General features: G+C 42.3%; 1 protein-coding gene across 3 annotated transcripts in view; it reads left to right on the forward strand.

The window, feature by feature from the left end:
- The window catches only part of MICU2 (mitochondrial calcium uptake 2), a 134366-nt gene that overhangs the window by 90344 nt on the left and 24289 nt on the right, over positions 1-19733 (forward strand). For all 3 annotated transcript variants that reach the window (XM_042839254.1, XM_042839256.1, XM_042839255.1), the window contains exons 3-6: positions 7696-7727; positions 7836-7911; positions 13104-13151; positions 17624-17706. In XM_042839254.1, coding sequence (XP_042695188.1) covers positions 7696-7727; positions 7836-7911; positions 13104-13151; positions 17624-17706 — 239 coding nt within the window. The remainder of the gene's footprint in view (positions 1-7695; positions 7728-7835; positions 7912-13103; positions 13152-17623; positions 17707-19733) is intronic.

Below are 19733 nucleotides of genomic sequence, written 5' to 3' on the forward strand. Positions count from 1 at the left end.
GGATGATATTATAGGTTGTTTCCAACCTTGTGATTCTTGTGATTCTTGTGATTTTTGTTACACTTCTCTAGCCTCCAAAGAGACTTCAGAGCTCTTAGGCCAGGAATCCGGTTTTCTAGAAGAACAGAATTAAAACTCCAGTGCTTCTAAGCTGTCTTAATAGTTTATCTTCATTTGTTGCTAGTACCTTAACCTAACATGTGCTCCAGCACTACTCTACTTCAAGAAGTGGTGATTTTTAGCAATAGGGGACGATGACAACATATTGCTCTATGGCGCAGGCTTGTGCCAGTTCAAGAGATGCTATCCCAAAAGTCTGAATGTATAATATTCTCTGTAGGTTGGCAAGAGCCATTCTCCACTTTTGTCTCTGCAATGCACATCATGGATACAGCTTCTTTCAGCAATTGTCCTCTATAATACCTCATTGCTCTAATTATGCAACTCACTCTGCATCCTCTACTATAATCCATGTTACCCTTTGCATTTGATAAAGTTGTTAATAAAACAGAATTCCTGCCTTTAGTACTCCTGACATCAATCTGGAGAGTGGAAAACAATACATCACAGATAATAACAAGTAGAAAAAGCAATGGTTTACGGGCTGGTTCGGCCCGGTTCCGTGACGAGCGGGGCGGAGGGATCTGCAGATCCGCGCCTCCGGAAAAAAAAGGAAACAGGAGACCCCAAAATAATTATAACAGCAGCACACAAAACCATGACAGCAATCATGGTTTGAATTTTCTGGTTGCTTGCGGAAGGATGCATCTATTCAATTTAGATATATAAAAGTGAATGTCAGGTTAGAGCAAGTGGCTGCAGGATCTCCTAAAAGTTAATGGAAGGAAACAGGTAGGTTCAAGGCCTGTGGTAGGCACCTATCTCAATGTGGAATAGATAGCTCTTTTGTTATGTCTGTTCTCTCTTGACAATAAAGGGATCCTGGAGTCAGGGTGAGGTTTGTATCTCTGTTTGTAGACAGAGATAATGTCTTTTATTAGACCAGATGCTCTAAGTTGGAAAAATTAGGCAAGCTTTTGAGCATCCGAGCTCTTTTTCAGCTCAGAAATAGGAGAAGCACATTTTGAGGCTAATTATAAACCCTTTCCTACGTACGCCATCATATACAGCAAAGCTCCATAGATTTAGGCATCTAATTTTTAGCTGTCTGAATGAAGCCAGAGCAACCAAGCTTGGGAGGCTCATTTGGGAGTTTGGAGACTTGCACATCACACCGCGTATTTTTCTTCTGGATGCTGCCTCCAGTCCTGGCCTCACTACCAGCCCAGTGGGCAACCTCAGGTAGCTGCTCAGCAGCTGCTGCATGCTCTTCTTTGCTTTGTGCTCTTCAGCCAGTGCCAAGGGTTAGTTCGGAATTCCTAGTAACATGGGGAACTGTGTGCCACTGTCTCTTCAACAGGTTTTGAAAACTGACCTATCCAATATTTTCACTCCGTTTCAATTTCCTAAAAGACTGTGTCATCCTTTGAAGTTCCCTCCCCGTGTCATTTCCCACCCCTGCTACCCCAGGCTGCCTTACTCATGGAGAAGCCTTCTGGCATCGGGTGGTTCTGGTACAAGCACTGCTCTGAAATGGAGACCTGCCAGCACTGGCCTGCACCCAGCACTGTGTATCCCTCACTTCCTGGGAAGAACAATTGCTCTAAATAAAGGACAGATGCAAAGCCTGTTTCCAAAAGATGCAGAGCTTGTTTTGTAAAGTACATCAAGCTTCTGTTATTGTAAATTTACTTTACCACTGAGCATACTTCGATTTTAATTCAGGTGGTTTGATTCACTAATTCGTGTGATTGAAATGACTTCTATCAATTATAGTTCAGTGGAGCAATGCAGTAATTCAGTAAAAGCTTTCTAGCTGAAGTGGTTTCTTAATTCATTTAAATAGCACTCTCATTTATTATTCAGATATTGGTTTGCCCGTAGTTATCATGGGAATCTGACAGCTTGGTCGTGTGCCTTCAAAAGGCTTCCATTTATTTAGCTACCCATGATTTCTCTCTGTCACCACTATTTCACAAGGAGGCTTTAAAGTAGTAATTACTTGTTTCTGTAGTGCCCCTTACATTCATAGTTTTAACATTAAGCTCTAAAGTTTTAAAGAACTGAGAATGTAAGAAAAAAGGGCAACCAAATGAGAACTTGCTGACATAAGTTACCTGTCCACTATTGTATTCAAAAATCATATCATATCATAGAATCATAGAATGGCCTGGATTAAAAAGGACCACAATGATCATCTAGTTTCAATCCCCCTGCTATGTGCAGGGTCACCAACCACCAGACCAGGCTGCCCAGAGCCGCATCCAGCCTTGCCTGGAGTGCTTAAAGAGATGGAGCATCCACAGCCTCCTTGGGCAAGGATATGTGAGAGAGAGATGGGAAATCAATAGAAACTACTGCATTTCAGTGACTTTGTATGTTGGGCTAATTTAAACAAAAATTTTAACCCGGTCTCCTGAATGAAATTCAGCATCCGTGATTCTTATCTAACCCAGCTCACTGGGACCAGGGGCAGAAGTTGCAGGGTTTGGCTTGTGTGGAGGTTGGTGGTGGTCTCAGAGGAGGAAGAACAAACTCTTGTTCCCATTACAGACATGGCTGCAGCAGGAACTCCTCTATATAGGCCCCAGTATGAGCTGCTCATGGCATTTTTGGTTTTAGAAAGACTCCAACCCTCGCAGCCCACAGTTTACATCTGTGCTGCCCATCCTGCCTAAGATCCTTCCACCCATCATTTTGAAGAATTTGGGTTGGGTTGAATTGTCTTCATGTTTTCTCCAGGAAAAAAAAACAGATAACTTCCTCATTCCTCAGCATGACTTTGAACTCAGCAAGCTCCTGCAAAGCTACTGTTGGTTCCTGCCTAAATTAAAAAAAAAACTTTAAGTAGATTTTTTTTTCACTTGGTTTTCACTGTGGCCATCTGAGGTAGAGCTGAAGAGACATCCTGGACAAACATTCTCACTGACTTTGCTGATGAAAGGGACAGGAATCTGTTGTTCTTCTATGGAAAGATCCCTATTTTATAGTGTTCTAATTTGAATTTAAGTCTGTGAGAAATACTTCTTTTAAAATTAATTTTAATTTCCGTGTTAGAAAAATAGTGCAGTCTTGCAGAGACATACAATTCTGCTTTCTCTACCATCAGATTATAGTAATTTTTCTGCTTTACTTTGGCATTTGCTTGTTGTTATAATGATGGATCTTGGTGCTTTCTTTCATTCTTTGGCTCTGAACATTCTTTGTCAGATCTGAGCTTTTCCTTGGCTGCATGGGTTGGGTGTAAATGGCAGTTAGGGAGTGCAAGTGGGTACTTGTTCAATTCAGCCTTTTCCTCATGTTAATCCTAACATCAATGTCGGGTTCCTTTTGCATCATGGTGTGGAAAATTGAGAGTTGATGGAAACTCTTCTATAGTAAGGAATGTATGTGACAAAATACGCAGGCTTGCCGAGGGCAAGTAGAAGCTGAAGTAGCTACTCTTGGCAGTATTTTCTTAATTACATTTGTCAGCTAACTTTCTTGGCTAACAGCACAGCATTTGTCTGCTTGCAAGTAGGCTCGGTATTCGTTCAATTTAAAAACTAGAATGGCTTTTATTCTGTGAAAGATGTATCTGTACCCTGTGATTGTTTCATGGATCCACTGCCAATAGTGAAAATGAGACAATGGCACCTGTGAGATAGATAGAGAGCCATGAAAATGCTTGTTGGACTTCAGGCCAGAATTCCATCACGGTCTTGGCAGCCGAAGTGCATCGTACAGATCTTCTACATGTTACATGAAGTAGTTCCTAATAATTAGATCCTTGCGTATATTCCTCAGAGAGGGACTGAGAGCCTGGAATGTTTGTGATCACGGGTCAGCAATGGCAGCACCAAGATCTAACCTATAGACGAAGAGGCATTTTTTCAACTGGGTAAGAAAGCCATTCCTACTTTCACAGTGCATTCCTAGCAAAGAAGAATTAACCACACTCGCTTAATTACTATAGACAAGGCCTTAAAAGATGTTGTACCTCAGAGGGCTGCACATTTGATATGCGAGAGAGCAATATTAACAGAGCTTTCCTTGTTGGTCTTCTAAAGGGACTTCATTGTTAGGAAAGGAATAAATGGGAAAGGTAGGCTCCACGAGCTAAATCAGTATTCAAGGAATATTACGGGTGCTACAATTAAAGTAGGTAATGTTTCCAAGTGAAATCTGAGATGTGAACCTTCTCAGATGATTTTATATGGTGACAGTACCAACACAGGGTATAAATGGACTTTATTCTCAGAAAATATGCAGGTAATTATTAGAGGAAACCCATTCTTTAGTTTAAATTATAACATTGTTGTAAGATTGCATTCTAATTTTCTTTTAATTCTTCTTCTAATTTCTTTACCCAAAGAGCAACGTGAAAAATACCACCAGTGCCCTAAATGTCAGCTGCGGGTTTTTTTTCCCAGAGAAGTACTGGTGTGCTAGCACACATGCTTGCAGAAATCTGCATGCCTTTTTCATTCGCCTAGGTTATAAGAAATTTTGATTTGCAATACCATTTGAGAAGAGCAGTGCTAAACAAAAAAATGGCTCCACTTTTCCTAATCTGCTGTATCAGCTACTTAGCAAAGAAGAAAAATGTCTTAATTTATCTTTCAGTCCCATTTCCTCCTGCCCTCCCACCTCTTGTGTTGGAGTAGCTGCCCCTCACTACATTCTGGAATGTCGTGGCAGTCCTCCTCTTCCTCCTTCTCCTTCTCTTTAACCTCTTCCTATTTCTCCTCTTTTGCCACTCAGCCAAGGCTGCATCTCCTCTGTCAGACCTCTCCCACAAGCCAAGTTTGCCCAGACAGTGGTAGCATGAGCACCTCTGTGTCACTGCTGCTGTCTTTTCAGCTCCAAAACAGGTCAGCTGATATGTCAACTTCTTAACCTTCCTCTGGAGGGACGCCATAGCTGAATGCAGGACAGGAGGTGTTGACAACTGCTACAGGTCTTCATGTAAGTTCTAAACAATTGCATTTATGACTGCAGGATGATGAAAGGAGGGCCCACACATCTATAAGATATTTTCCTCCTCTTTCCTAATTTTTATCAAGGTGGACTTATCCTCACTGAGGACATATTCCCTAAAACTGAGTAGCTGAAGTGTTTCAGTTATTGTGCTGAATGCGGCATAGAGGAGAAGCACAGATGTAACCAAGCCTCACAAAATTGACCAAATAGTGTCTCAGCTGCAGCTTCCAGTACTCTCTCCATTGCTCGCATCAATTACCCAATCCAGCTTGCAGAATTCAGCTTGTCTCCTTCCCCATCCTCCTAGAAGCTGACAGTAGGTACTGCCTGCCTCCTAGAGTGATGCTTTGTCATCCTCCAGGAGAGTGGAATGAGCAGAGTTGCAGCAAACCAGATAAGGCTTTGTGGTTGGATTCAAAACTATAACAACAAGAAGGAGCATTTTCAGCAAAAATGATGGCAGGGTGATTTTTCACTTTGTTCCTTCATGGTCCTGCAGCCTGACTCATTCTCTTTTACAGGGCTTTTTGCCATGTGGGGCTCCCAGGGACAAAAGAGCTGCCGTGGTGCAATTTAATTCCGTGCTGAAATTTGCTGTTTGGAGGAGATGACATTTCAAAGCTGAGCTCTGAATCACAGCCTTTGCTAACCAGCCTTTCATTACAGGGCTCTGTGGCATTTTTACATGGCCCTGCTCAGCACTCAGCCCTGCTGGGCACAGGGATTTTACTTGCTCTCCCAAACTGTTTGTAGCCTGACTTCTTTTATCTCAAATGAGGCAAAGTAGAGGATTTCATGCTTCCTTTGAGCTAGGAGATATCTATCCTTGTGGCTTTATATATGTGCGCATGTAAATATATTTACACACGCTGTACAAAAATGTATTCATGTGCAGTGACAGGTGGTACTGGCAACACCTGTTGCTGGGGTCACTCAACACTCCAGTTATAAAACCCTAATTTTAGTTGCTTATAACTTTTGTCAAACTTAAACATTTGGGCTGAAATGTTATGTGCCAGGTGTCTGCCTTAGGCTAATTTGGGGGCTGGGGAGAGGAATTTTTCAGCAAAAAAAAACATTACTGCCAATTTGGGGAGCAGAGACGAACGCACTGGTTTGCCCATACTGAAAGCAAACTGTTGCTGATTGAGATGCTCCGGCAGCTTCCCTGGTTTGATGCTAAAAGTTGCCAGTGGGGTTCCCCGGCTGCTGGACATATCTTTTCCCACTGTTATGGAACTTTGCAGTTTGGGTGAGATTGCACCCCATTTTGGCTGGGTTACAGGCATATGAACATGCTTGGTAGAAGGTTGTGGGCTGCTGCCCTTCAGGCTGCCTCTATCGTGCCCCGTTCCCATAGGCAGCACAGTGCTGGGGGCCATGTGTGTGCAAGAGGCCCATGGAGCAGCCCGGAGCCTGAGCACAAAGCAGGGAAAATGTGTTAGGAAAGATTTCTTGTCAGGAAGAGTGGTGAGGCAGTGGCACAGGTTGCCCAGGGAGGTGGTGCAGAAAAGGTAAAGATTTGGCACTGAAGAATGTGGTTAGTGGGCATGGTGAGGATGGGAGGGCAGTTGGACTAGATAATCTTAGAGGTCTTCTACAGCCTTAATGATTTTGTGATTCAGTAATTCAGGCTGCATCTGGTGGCATCAGCCCCGAGAGCAAACAAAGCAGCTCTGCTTATGCTTACCCAGCATCAGAAAGCTGGGTAAGGAATGACTGGTGCACAGGAGTGGTGATGGTGGAAGGGAGCAATGAGAGCAGGAGGAGTGAAGGACACAAGATTTTAGGATCTTTATGAGGAGAAATGCTGAGGAAACAGAGGGGACCCGAGGAGCGCTGGAGCACAGGCTTTATGTGGCTGCAGTCGCAGCAGCTGAAACATGCTGCCGGTAACACAATGCAGCCCTGCAGCCAGGTGGTTGCACAGGAGGATGATCTTGTGCTGCACCAATGCTCTCCCTGCATGAGTGTATAGGTTTGAACCTACTGTTAGGCACTTGTCATAAACCATAGAATGGTTTGGGTTGGAAGGGCCTTTGCAGTACACCCAGTCCCACTCTCCTGCCACCACCAGCCCAGGCTGCCCCAGGCCCATCCAACCTGGCCTTGAGCTCCGCCAGGGATGGGGCACCCACAGCTCTCTGGGAAAACTGAACTTCAGAGCCTGTATGGTTTCATCCTTATGCTGTTTCAGGAGGAAGAGTTGTTCAATTTACTTCTGCTTGGTAACATCACATTTTTCTTGCTTTTTTTTTTTTTGGTATTTCTTAGCATTTGAATATGCAACCTGCACTGGAAGGCTTCTTATGCATATGTACAAATCCTTTTGTAAATAATACAACTATTTCTTACTGTATAATCTTACTTTGGAATCTGTACTGCATTGGTAGCCCACAGAGTGCAAAATCACACCCATAAATTAGTCATAGATACCGAGGTGGTTTGTGATTTCACTGAGGTTGAAGAGCATTTGGACAGGTTGCTCGTATTATTTTGAAGTTGTCCATTCTGGATCATAGTGGAAATTAGAAACAAACTGCCTGCTGCAAAATATTCTGTTTCATATTACTTACCACTTTCCCATAAAAATCTGAAGAAATGTCACAGAACCTGATCAAAGTTTAAAGTCAGACTTTGTTATTGAATTATGATGATTTTTTTTTATTGTAGGTAAAAGCTCAGCCAAGAAACTGACAAAAAAGGTAAGCAAAATGTTCCTTTCGTTCTTCAAAAGAACTTGCATTCTTTCTGTTTCTCAACCAAAAAGATTTCTTTTTCTAAACTGGTTTTCCTTTTTTGTGTCTCTAAAGGAGGTGGATGCTGCACTGCTGTGTGTTACAAAAGCTAAACCAGGACCGACCTTTTTTAGAGAGCTTGGCGATAAAGGTAACGAGATACTTTTGGTACCGAGAAACACATCTTGTTTTTTATCTCATCAGACAGTATGAATTGAATCTAGTTTTAAAGACAGTTGCATGGATTTGACTTCATCCCCATCTCAGCAGCTGCTGCCACCTTGGCATGTCTCAGTTACACGAGGAGGAGGCAGGAGGCAGGGCTGGGGGCTGAGAGCCTCCTGGAGAAATTAAAAAGCAGTCTTAGAGAAGAGGAAGAGGCTAAAAGGGTACAAAGTGGACTTCTAAGGCTTGTTAATAAACTGCTGTTTCATTGTATAACTTAAATGCGTGGAAGCAAAGAAAAAAAGAAAATTTGTATCTGATTATGTAAAGTGTCCTCTATAGTTCCAGGGGCAGTGACAGTTGTTTCTGCTTCATTGGGAGCTCAGTGCTGCCCCACAAGAGCAGTGTGCTGGGGTTTCTTTTAACCCAGCAGTTCCACCTTTCAGCTGGCAACACAGGAAGAGAAAATGCTGAGGGCTGGGATATTGTTTGTGAAACAACGGGGGAATTAAAAACACCAAATAAACACCTCATTAACATAAATTAATTGAAGGGAGGGAAAACAAACAAGACGATCAAGGAAAACAAATAAATGAGTAATTAACCATTTCATCAGTAACAAAGACTGAACTCCCCAGACTAATGAGAAGGACTGGCAGTGTCTATTCACAAAGTGCATGGTAGAGGTCAGCCCACATCCCTTGGTCCGTGGTCGTTGCTCTTTCTGTCTGTGTAATGCAGAGGCTGTGAGCATCCCCTGCCTGCAGCCCTGTCACCTCTCTGAACAAGTTCAACATTTCTTTCCAATCCTGAGGAAGTCTGTTTCATGCTGAATATTTACCTCCTGTCTTTTCAAATTACTATTTGTTATCTTCTTTCCCAGGACAGGATTTAAAGGATTCCCAGTATTTAATTCTTGGATATTGTTTCCCTATCACTGCTTTCTTAAGGCTTTTCTTTCTGTAGTGGTTGACAGCACAAATCCCTAACACGTTCTGCCTGGGAAAATCAGGAATCCACCAAGAGAAAGCGAGAACATAGCAAAGCAGCAGAGCCCCCGGCACTGTACTACGCCAGCTGGCTGCTTGGGGCTGCTGGAATGTCTTTTCTGTCCTGGGACCACCAGCCTCCTCTCATGTAGCTCTGTGGGTCCTCATACTTTGCCCTTCAAGGATCTGGTAGGAATTGGAGATGATGCAGAAACACACAGTGCTGTCATCTCTATGACTTTACAGCACGTGCAGTTTTTGGTCATGATCTCTCTGTACTGACATCGACGCTTTTGTCTTCAGATCCAGCTATAAATATTTATGCATTAAATACCACTTTTACACATACCGAAATAATGAATCTACACCTGTTCCGTGGTTTAGCTGAGATTTATTTTAACTACCATCAAATTCTTTTTTAAACATAGAGTGGAGGGAGCACTCTCAGTCCAGTTTGTGAAGTGTAAAGCTGGGGAACTCTGCCTTCTAGTGGCTGTTTTAAAATGTACACCATCTTTTGTGGTATATTAATGATTTGTTCGATAGTGAGTATATCGTCCTGTCAGCATTTGCTATAAAGCCTGAGGGTAGAGATTTCCAAGGAGGCACAGGAAAGCTTCATATAGTCTTAGAAAATTATAATGTTTTGCCAATGCTAAATGAAAATACTTGGCTGCAAGTCTGCTGAGTCATTCGACAGCAGGTGAAGCTTTAACTTGGACATTAATGCAATTTGCTTTGCTATTTTTTTAATGTTCCATTGCATCTTTTAAACGTAAAATTTGAGTAACTTTGTAATGATTACTGTGCAATGAAAATTACTGAACTGACTAATTTACTTTATGGTTAAGGTAAGTTGGCAATTCACTGCAGACAGTGATAGAACAAAAAGATCAAATGAAGAATTTTTATGGTAATCAAACCATGGGTCAAAAGAAATTACATCTCAAGCGATTTTGATATAATCAGCCTGCCAAAAAATATTGAACGTGTTTTGGATTGACTTTAAGATACTGAGGCTTTAAAGAACAATCAAGACAGTTTTCACTATTTTCATTTCTTGTATCTTTTCGCCTGTTTCCCTTTAGTGACTTCCCACTCAGCTTAAGGTAGTGGAATGAAAACTGCCCTTCCACTTCTTGCAGGGCTGTCTCCTTGCAGCCCTTTGCAGTCAGTTATTGGTGCCATTGCACTCCTCCTTTAAGCCATGAGCAGGGTTGTCTTTATCAAAACATTTTGAAATTGCTTTAAAATGGGAGAGCGTAGATTCAGAGTAGACATTAGGAAGAAATGCTTTACTCTGAGGGTGGTGAGACACTGGCACAGGTTCCCAGAGAGGTTGTGGATTCCCCCTCCATGGAAACATTCAAGGCCAGGCTGGACGGGGCTTTGAGCAACCTGGTCTAGAGGGAGGTGTCCCTGCCTATAGCAGGGGGTTGGAACTAGATGATCTTAAAGGTCTCTTCCAATTACTTTTTTTATTTTATCTGCCATGTCCATATCCTTTCTAATGCTTTGCTAACAATGTTTTTCCGTGGTCATCTACGAAGTACATTATCTCCTATTGCATATCTCAGCAACACGGGGCCTCCTTTTGCTCTGCTGGGCAGAAGCACTGTGTTTCCACCTTCCACGTCTGCCATGAGCAGTTGCTGTGCAGAACAGCTGAGAGGGAGACACCCCATCCACTTGGCCAGCGATCGTCATTGACAGTTGGACTACGTGATCTTTGTGGTCTTTTCCAATCATAATGGTACTGTGATTCAATGATCCCTTGCTCGTAAAATCTTCAGATGGTGATCTCTGTGCCAAGTCCACAGTTGTCCAAGCCTAGGAGGTGTTTTCTCTATCCACTTGAAAAGTTACCTCCTTGTCTTCCCTTATCTTCTTCTTTTTAACTGCATTTGCTGTGACACATATAAAACAAAACTAGAGAGCAAAGTGTCACTGCTTGATTTTCTTCCTCTCCTATTTATTTCTGACCATTTTCTATCTCATCTTAAGTGTGTAGCATAAAAAATGGGGTAAGATCTCTGTTTCCAATTGTTTGATTTTGAATTTGTAGAAGTCTTGGACATTGTCTAGGAACAAGATAGCAAGTTTTATAGCAATGCTAATAATTTATATCCTCGCAATGGCCATATTAAGTTTATTGGCAACACATGAGAATCATAGAATCAGAATCACAGAATTGCTCAGGTTGGAAAAGACCTTAACGATCATCAAGTCCAATCGCAACCTGACCATCGCACCCTAACTCTATCAACCCTCCGCTAAAGCATGTCCCTGAGCACCACATCCAAGTGGTTTTTAAACACATCCAGGGATGGTGACTCAACCACCTCCCTGGAGAGCCTATGCCAGTGCTTCACAACCCTTTCTGTAAATAAGTTTTCCCTGATGTCCAACCTGAACTTACCCTGGCACAACTTGAGGCCATTTCCCCTCGTCCTGCCACCTGTCACCAGTGAGAAGAGACCAGCCCTGCTCTCGCTGTAAGCACCTTTCAGATATTGGGAGAGAGCAATAAGGTCTCCCCTCAGCCTCCTTTTCCCCTGACTAAAAAACCCTACAACTTGTAAGCAAAACTAAACATTTGAGATGACATTTTCCCAGGCAACAAGCAAGACACGGGGAAATGTCCGCAAGTTGTATCAGAGGAGGTTTAGATTAGACGTAAGGAAGAACTGTTTCTCTCAGAGAGTGGTCAGGCACTGGAATGGCTGCCCAGGGAGGTGGTGGAGTCGCCGTCCCTGGCAGTGTTCAAGAGGTGTCTGGATGACGTGCTGCGTGATGTGGTTTAGTGCTTGTGGTGGCAGTGGTGATGAGGAGACGGTTGGACTAGTTGATCTTACAGGTCGTTTCCAACTTTGTGATTCTATGATTCTATGATTCTATGACAATGATTCTGTGATTCTGTGCAAAGTATTTTTTATTTGCACAGTGCATTGTGAGTGCAGTACTGTGCTGAGTTACACATGGTGCGTGCTGGAAAGTGGAGTGAATGAATAGCCCTATTTTGATGGAGAGGAAAGCTGGAGCTCAGACGCAGAGTGGGTCGGCAGAGGGAGCAGCGTCAGGCCTGGCTTTGGAGATCTGTTCTCAGATTTTCAGACCGTTGCTTCCAGCAGCCCAATATTCCTAAACTCTGGAAGTTAAAACTTAAAGTAAGTCACTGTCTGAGACCAAATACAAATGTTGTCAGCTCAGAACAATGATTTATCAGAAGTTAATCGTCTATTGGTGAAGCTTAAGTGGATTCTTTATCTATCAATTAACTCTATATAAATTATTATAAATAGTTTATCTTTACACAGATGGGCACGTTTGAACTTCATTATTTTAAGCAGCTTCAGCATTACACAATGTTTAGCTCAGGCGTTAAAAGTAGCTCAGTTATTTTGAAAAGTGATTTATAGAAAAGCCCTTTACATTTTTTCTCCCAACGTTATTGCAGTGCAGATGGTTCAGATTGTGCTGCTCAGCCACCCTCGTTGCACGCTCTATCTTTAGCTTCTACGCTCTATTTTGACGCTATCGCATCTCTGTGTTTGTTCAGGCTTTTTGCTTAAGGCGGTATTTCAAAGGAAAACACTGGAATTTTCCTTCAAAAGGGGGGAAAATACTTTCACCTTGTAGAAAGGACGTGTTCCTATTTAAAATAAAAAAAAAAAAAAGAAGGCTCCCTTGGCAGGCAGCCCGGCCGCACTATCAGTGCAATCTCTTAGCTTGGCAGCTCTGCACGCTGCCATGTTCCCCATGGGAAGCTGCTCCCCTCCTGGCCCAGCTGCCAGGGGATGGAGCACTTTGATCCATCCAGGCAGCGCTGAGTGCTTCTCCTCCTGGGTACTAAATGTGACAAAGCACTCCGAATTTATTTGCCTTTTCTATAAACACTGAATGTTTGCAGTGTGAACGCAGAGATTTATGCAGACCTGTTGTTAATACCAAATAAACCTGACTCTCCTGATGAGATGGGGACATTGATGAGTCTCCGGATAGGGAATTTTACCTTTGGAGCACTAAAAAAAGAAGTAAAAACTTTATTAAATAATTATGAGGCTTACTTCAGTGACCTATTTTAAATGATGTTGAACTGCAATTTTCACATTTATGAGATCTGATCTTTCAAATCTCGTTATAGGGATATATATTTTATGTGAGTCATTTTTTAACTGTTTCATTTCAGGGCTGATATCTTATGCAGAGTACCTATTTTTGCTGACGATCCTTACAAGTAAGTGTTACATATTTAAAATACGTATGCATCGCTACTCATCTTTTGACATCTTTCTGGAAACTTTTTCTGGTACTTTTTAACTAAATTTCTGTGCTGTAGTTTAAGAAACTTGAATATAGAGTGATAAGGCAGTGACATAAATGGCTATAACTTTGGTTGATCACTGCTTGGCTCCATAATGTCATTGCTGTTCCATAGCAGCATGTCAGAAATCTGGGCAAGCCCCACGCCACAGGGTCAGGAAAGTCCTCCAAGAGTCATTGCAAAATGGGAAGAGTAGTGCATAGGAGCACATAAGGAGGGGAAGAACACAGTGAGGGGAAGTAAATAATTTCTCACCTGCACAGTGGTTTCAGTCATTTTGCACAGTGAGATGTGAGCTTTAAAGTTCATGCGTCAGTGTAAAGAACTATTGCAGTGTCTGTAACGCTGTTGCTTTTTATGTATATGCTCAGATATGTAATGGATGATGTGCAGAAGCACCATGTCAGCACATGTTTTTTGTCTGACTTCTTTCTTTTCTCTTTGTTTCTCTTCCTGTTGACTATTTCCCCATGTATTTTATATTTATTTCCTACTCCTCCTCCACCTCCTTCCCCTTTCACTCTCAGACACTTTTTAAAGAACATGTTGTTTGGTAACCTCAATAGCCAGAGTCTCCATCCACTTGAGCTAAGAGATGTCGCTCTCATGTTTTGTCGTGGAAGTGGAGAGGAGAGGTTTGGGCAACTTCAGTAGGGCTCAGAGCTGAACCCATGGCCTGTGCTCGCAGACAGTGTCACCCTGCTGCATAACACAGCATGAAATATAATGCTTTATCTGCCAACAGCAAGCATTTTTTGCTTGTGGGTGGAACTGATCTTGGATTTTCTAAGTTTTCTCACTCATAATTACTCTCTGCTGTTCCTTCCACCTCCCCATGCTATTCTCATGAAGTGCAAGTGAAGCTGGAAAATACCAAGGTTTGAAATAAAATGCATACGACAAATGTTGTGCAGAAAGACCATGGTGGTAAAATAGCACACGTCCATGTATCCAAGTCTGTCTGACTTACACAGATCTGACAACTTAAGCAAGAGACAAAAACAATCTTAAGCATACTGAATCTTGTGGTATCAAGGGATGAAGAGAGGAGAGAAGGAATTAGCCACTCTTAACCCAACAGGCTCATTACCTCCTTGGCCACAGGATTCATTGCCTGAGACTGAACAACATGGCAAATATTCTTTGCTCTAGAAATGCACTGTCTTAAGGTCCAGCACCAACCACTGGCAGTATACACAGTCTCTAAAGAGCAGAGAAGTTACGTGAAGTTTTAACAGACACTGACTGCTGGTGTACAGCACTTGGGCCATTCAGCCCTTTTACAGCATATATCATTTCTCAGCAGCAAAGGATCCCTGCCTGCAACACATCAAGAAGGGGGATTAGGTTGGACATGAAGAAAAACTTCTCTGAAAGAATGGTCAGGCACAGGAATGGGCTGCCCCGGGAGGCCGTGGAGTTACCAGCTCTGGAGGTGTTCAAGAAATGTTTAGATGAGGGGGGTGATTTAATGGGAAATATTGGTAAGTGGGTAACCGAACTGGATGATCTTGGAGGTCTTTTCCAACCTTGGTGATTCTATGATTCTGTGATCTGCTAGGGAACCTCATCCAGTACATGATATTACATAGTGTATATACGCTAACAAAGTCCATTTGCAATACAAATACGCTGTTTCACCTTACTGGATGAAACAATTTGAAAATTGAAGCAGTACCAGAGCGAATTGTTTCACTACTCTAAGCCATCAAATGTTATTTTTCACATAATTTATATAGCAGTGAACTGAACTGTAAGAACAGAGGCACATTTTGATGCAGGGTGTCCAGTTACGCAGAGGCCTGTAGAATCACAGAATCGTTAAGGTTGGAAAAAAACAGTAAGATCATCTGGTCCAACCGTCAGCCCATCCCCACCGTGCCCAATAGCCATGGCCTTCAGTGCCACGTCTCCATGGTTCTTGAGCATCTCCAGGGACAGTGACTGCCCCACCTCCCCACCTCCCTGAGCAGCCTATGCCACTGCCTCACCACTATTTCAGAGAAGAAATTTTTCCTAATATCCAACCTATCATACAGGGCTGTTTGAAAGTGAATGTCAGCAACTGTTGGTGCTTCATTGCCTAACAAGTATGCCATGTCAGTCAGACCTCAGCAAAATGACCTTCCTCTCTCATAGTGAGAATTAACGCAAGATTTCTTAAAACAGACAAATTAATGCTTTAATGACTTCTTCTGAATTACCAGTGCAATGGGGAAACCAGAAAAGTGACTCCTAGCTTCAGAATGCTGCTGGTCAGCCCGTGCTGTCCATCGTATAAAAGCAGCATCTGTAGTACTAAGCCTCCAAATGTAAATCTGTGGGAGACAAAGGCTTTATTTTGCCCACTGTGATCCCCTTTCTCTTTTCTGTGTTCCGTGTATCATCATCGCCTTCTTTCTTTCAGTGCTGTATTGGATTTCATTTTCAGCAATTGGTTAATGGAGCTTTCTGTAAAGCCCTGCCTGCTGAACGGGCCCAGGAACTGAAATTGTCACCATGACTAAAAGCATTGCTCCAATTAGCCAGTCACCAAAGTTGACAGTTTGGTCAACGCAGGAATGATTTCAGGGGAAGCACCTTTGTGTAGCCTGCACTCACAGCTAAGATGAAGCTCTTGGGTTCAGATTTTGGAATTTTGCCTGATTCTAATTAAATACAAATACATCTGAAGTAGTCTTTGAACTATGCTTATTTTACGAACACATACCTTTGAGGTTACATCATATCAGATAAGTATGTCATTTCAACAGTATAAGCAGCTTTAGGTCCTATATTTTCAGTAACAGCTTTCTTATCTGAAAACTGCAACACAGATGGTATGAATTACTATTAAATACATCAATTACTTTTATTCTCTGAATACGTTACAGGATAGGCTCTTCTTGCTTTAGTAGTAGTAACACAAATCTAGAGTGTGGCATTTCCACGGAAAAGAAGCCCGTTTTGATTATTATGGCCCAGTTGCCAGGGAAAGGCTCTGCTATGTAGATTGCAGTGGTATTTATAAACTATCCTTACATCACAAGGTTGCTTCACAGAGGACGTTAATTAGCAGCTGAAGATAAAGTTATTTCTAAAATGTAAAAATAGTTCTTTGTTTAACCATCTTGCTATCACTTAAAAAAGAAGAGGCTATTTCTGTAACTTCTTGCCTTTTCAGGAAGACTCTCTAAACAGAAGCAAGATTAAAGCTTTACAGGGTGGAACTGGAAGAATGTGCTTCCAAAATAAAAGAAAATCTCTGGAGGCATTAGTAATTGTAGAGAAACTGCTTCACTGCCCTCATGAGTCCAACATTGCTCTTGGAAACATGAATGTATGCTGGAGAAGATAACTCTGTGGCTTTCACATTAATGCCTGGCATGACTGTGCTGTGGAATTAATTCACCTGCCCCAGAAATGACTGGGCTAAGTGCTGGCTACTGCAGCGAGCCAGTGAGTAAATATACTTCAGCAGCATGCTCCTCCTGTGTGGGCTTGCTAATGAGCGAGGTCACCTCGTGTAAGCAAAGTCAGAGCAGGAAACTGTGGGAAGGAGCTCGAAACACCCAGTGTTTTTACAGCGCCTGCAAAACTCAGAACTCATTAAATGTTCATGTTGAAAAGAAACATCCACAGGGTGAAGGAAATGCAGAGCAATGTTGTATAAAATTCCCAAAAAATCAGCGTAATGGGAGGTGTACAAACATGCTTTAGCAAAGAAAAGAAGGCCATAAGGAGCAGTTTATTACGTCTCAGTAACACTGGAGTTGGTTGTTCAGGGAGGTTGGAGAAGAGAATGGAACAACACCATGGGAATAGGAACTGGGAGAACGTGGAGCTGCTACAAGACCAGTCTGTCTTCTGGACTAGCGAAGACTGAAAATAGCAGCATGCAGCACCAAGTGCAAGAAGTGCTGGAGAAAGACTCTATCTCTTTCTTTCTCATTAATTACCCAGTTTGGGGCTAATTAATGGTCTCTCACAGCACTTTCCAGTATTCTCAGCTAAAAGTAGCTCCAAACAGGGGGTAAAGCTGGATTTCAGAAGTGAGCAAGGATTACAGAGAAATCTGTAGACGCTGTCTATGAAAGACCACGACAGTAGGACAACATTTTCGCAGTCAATGGGAGCAGGTGGACATTTGTGGCTGTATTTAGACACTGCCAGCATTTGCTGCTTTGCTACTGCTTTAATAACAGCAAAAAGGTGTTTGTCTTATTTAAGAGTTTGTTTATATTGGATGGGGTACACATTGCTTACTGGAAATAGGATGCATGTGCACAGCGATGTCAAACAGAATCTGTATTTCCTTTAGATTAAATATTCCTGTACAAGTGTAACTGCATGTGCATGGGTGTGTGTGTGCATACGTCATAAAGTTTTTTCACACTTTGTTGCAGAACCCCAGACTGGATTTCAGATTGCTTTTAAAATGTTAGATACGGATGGCAATGAGCAAGTTGAAAAGAAAGAATTTTTTAAGGTATGTATCTTCTCATGCTTGTTGATTTTAAAGCTCATAAGCAGCGGCATAGCTTCTGTTTGTTAAATGAAGATTCATTAAAATCTTCAAGCCCATTTTTCCATCCAATCTGAGATCACGTTTGCTAGAATATGTTGTATGAAAGGAGTACATAGCAAAGCATTGCTTTGTATTACTTAAAACAATCTCCAACAGAAAGAAAAATGGTGTGGCTTTAATGTTTTCAAATGCTTGTATAAGAACAGCTGAGTTAGGCTGCACGGAGAGTCTATTAGACAAACAGTAAGATACTGCCCAACACATTCACATGAGACTTGACAAGGGGGATTTCCAGATGTGCATCTCTTGATTAGGAATTTGGTACTGGTGCACATAATAACCCAGGCACAGTCACCTGAGACCTCCCAGCAAGGATAAGGCCACCAAAGGTCCCCAAATCACCAATGAGGAATTTCCCTAATTGCTCTGGTGGGTGATTTCTAAGTAAAATTAGTAACTTCATTGGGAGTGGAAGTACGATAACTTCACTGGCACATGCAAGAGCTGTGCGATTCAGATTTAATTGACATCTTTACACAGTTGTTCAGGACTGAGCAAACAAGCACCCTGCATTGTCAGCTGTTGTCAAGGTTGGTATTGACCACCAATACTGTACAGTCTGATAGCATCCACATGCACCAAACTCTCTCCAACAAATTTACAATAGGCAAAATCCCTTCTTGTTTTTTTCTTGAAAATGGACGTATCTTTTCAGCCAGCTCATCTTTAGAAAATGTTGCTTCTTTGTATGCCTTTAGGAGAGAGGCATGCATTATGCATAATAGGCGTCACTCTCTTTGAATTAGCCATTAGTATCATACGGCAGTGAACAGATATAAATATTAAATGCAGATAAATGTTACATAGGGAAATTGAGTACTGGAATACTAGAGTCCATTGCTTGAAGGCAGAATTCACATCCTTCTGTGAGTAGCAGCTACATTGTGCTGGAAAAAATGTGCAAGCTACTGGAAATTATCATCATTCTTTCCAAAATAATAAGTTCAAAAGTAATATGGATTTACATGTCATGTAAGAAAACAATAAAACCTGCCAGAACACTTGCAAGAAAATACTGTGAGTCTGTGTTGCTTAGTATTCTTCACAAATTTTCTAAGAGTCCTTTAAAAATTAAACACAACAGAAAAAAAGAACAGCACATTTTCTGTCATTCGGAAAGCATTTCCTATTGTATCTCTTGTTTCAGCTAGATTTTTTCAGTTAAGTAAAAATGCAGTTTTTCAGAAGGAAAATGGGCAAGCAGTTGTTTTTGTACCCAGAGGTCAATACTGCTATTTTGCCATCAGGAAATTCATAGTGTTTTTGCTGTATTAGCCAATCGTTTTGTAGTGATCAAAAGTGAAAATCAGAAGTGTGGCCAGGAGGGACAGGGAGGTGATCGTCTCTCTCCATTCTGCCCTCATGAGGCCCCATCTGGAGTACTTTGTCCAGGTCTGGGGCCCCAGTACATGAAAGATGGGGAGATGTTGGAGCAGGTCTAGAAGCAGGCCACAGAGATGATCAGAGGGCTGGAGCACCTCTTCTGTGAAGACAGGCTGAGGGAGCTGGGCTTGTTCAGCTTGGAGAAAAGAAAGCTACTGGGTGACCTCATTGCAGCCTTTCAGTACCTAAAGGGAGCCTGCAAACAGGAGGGGAGTCAACTTTTTGAAAGGGTAGATAACAGCAGGACAAGGGGAAATGGTTTTAAGTTGATGGAGGGAAGATTTTGGTTAGATGTCAGGGGGAAATTCTTTACTAGGAGAGTGGTGGGGTGCTGGAACAGGCTGCCCAGAGAGGTTGTGGATGCCCCGTCCCTGGAGGTGTTCAAGGCCAGGTTGGATGGGGCCCTGGGCAGCCTGGTCTAGTATTAAATGGGGAGGTTGGTGGCCCTGCCTGTGGCAGGGGGGTTGGAGATTCATGATCCTTGAGGTCCCTTCCAACCCTGGCCATTCTGTGATTCTGTGATTCTGTGAAAAAGAACTTAGAGA

Source organism: Centrocercus urophasianus, unplaced genomic scaffold (assembly GCF_019232065.1).
Source record: "Centrocercus urophasianus isolate 14NV4802_14NV808 unplaced genomic scaffold, USGS_Curo_1.0 seq_9, whole genome shotgun sequence".
Classification (NCBI taxonomy): Eukaryota; Metazoa; Chordata; class Aves; order Galliformes; family Phasianidae; genus Centrocercus; species Centrocercus urophasianus.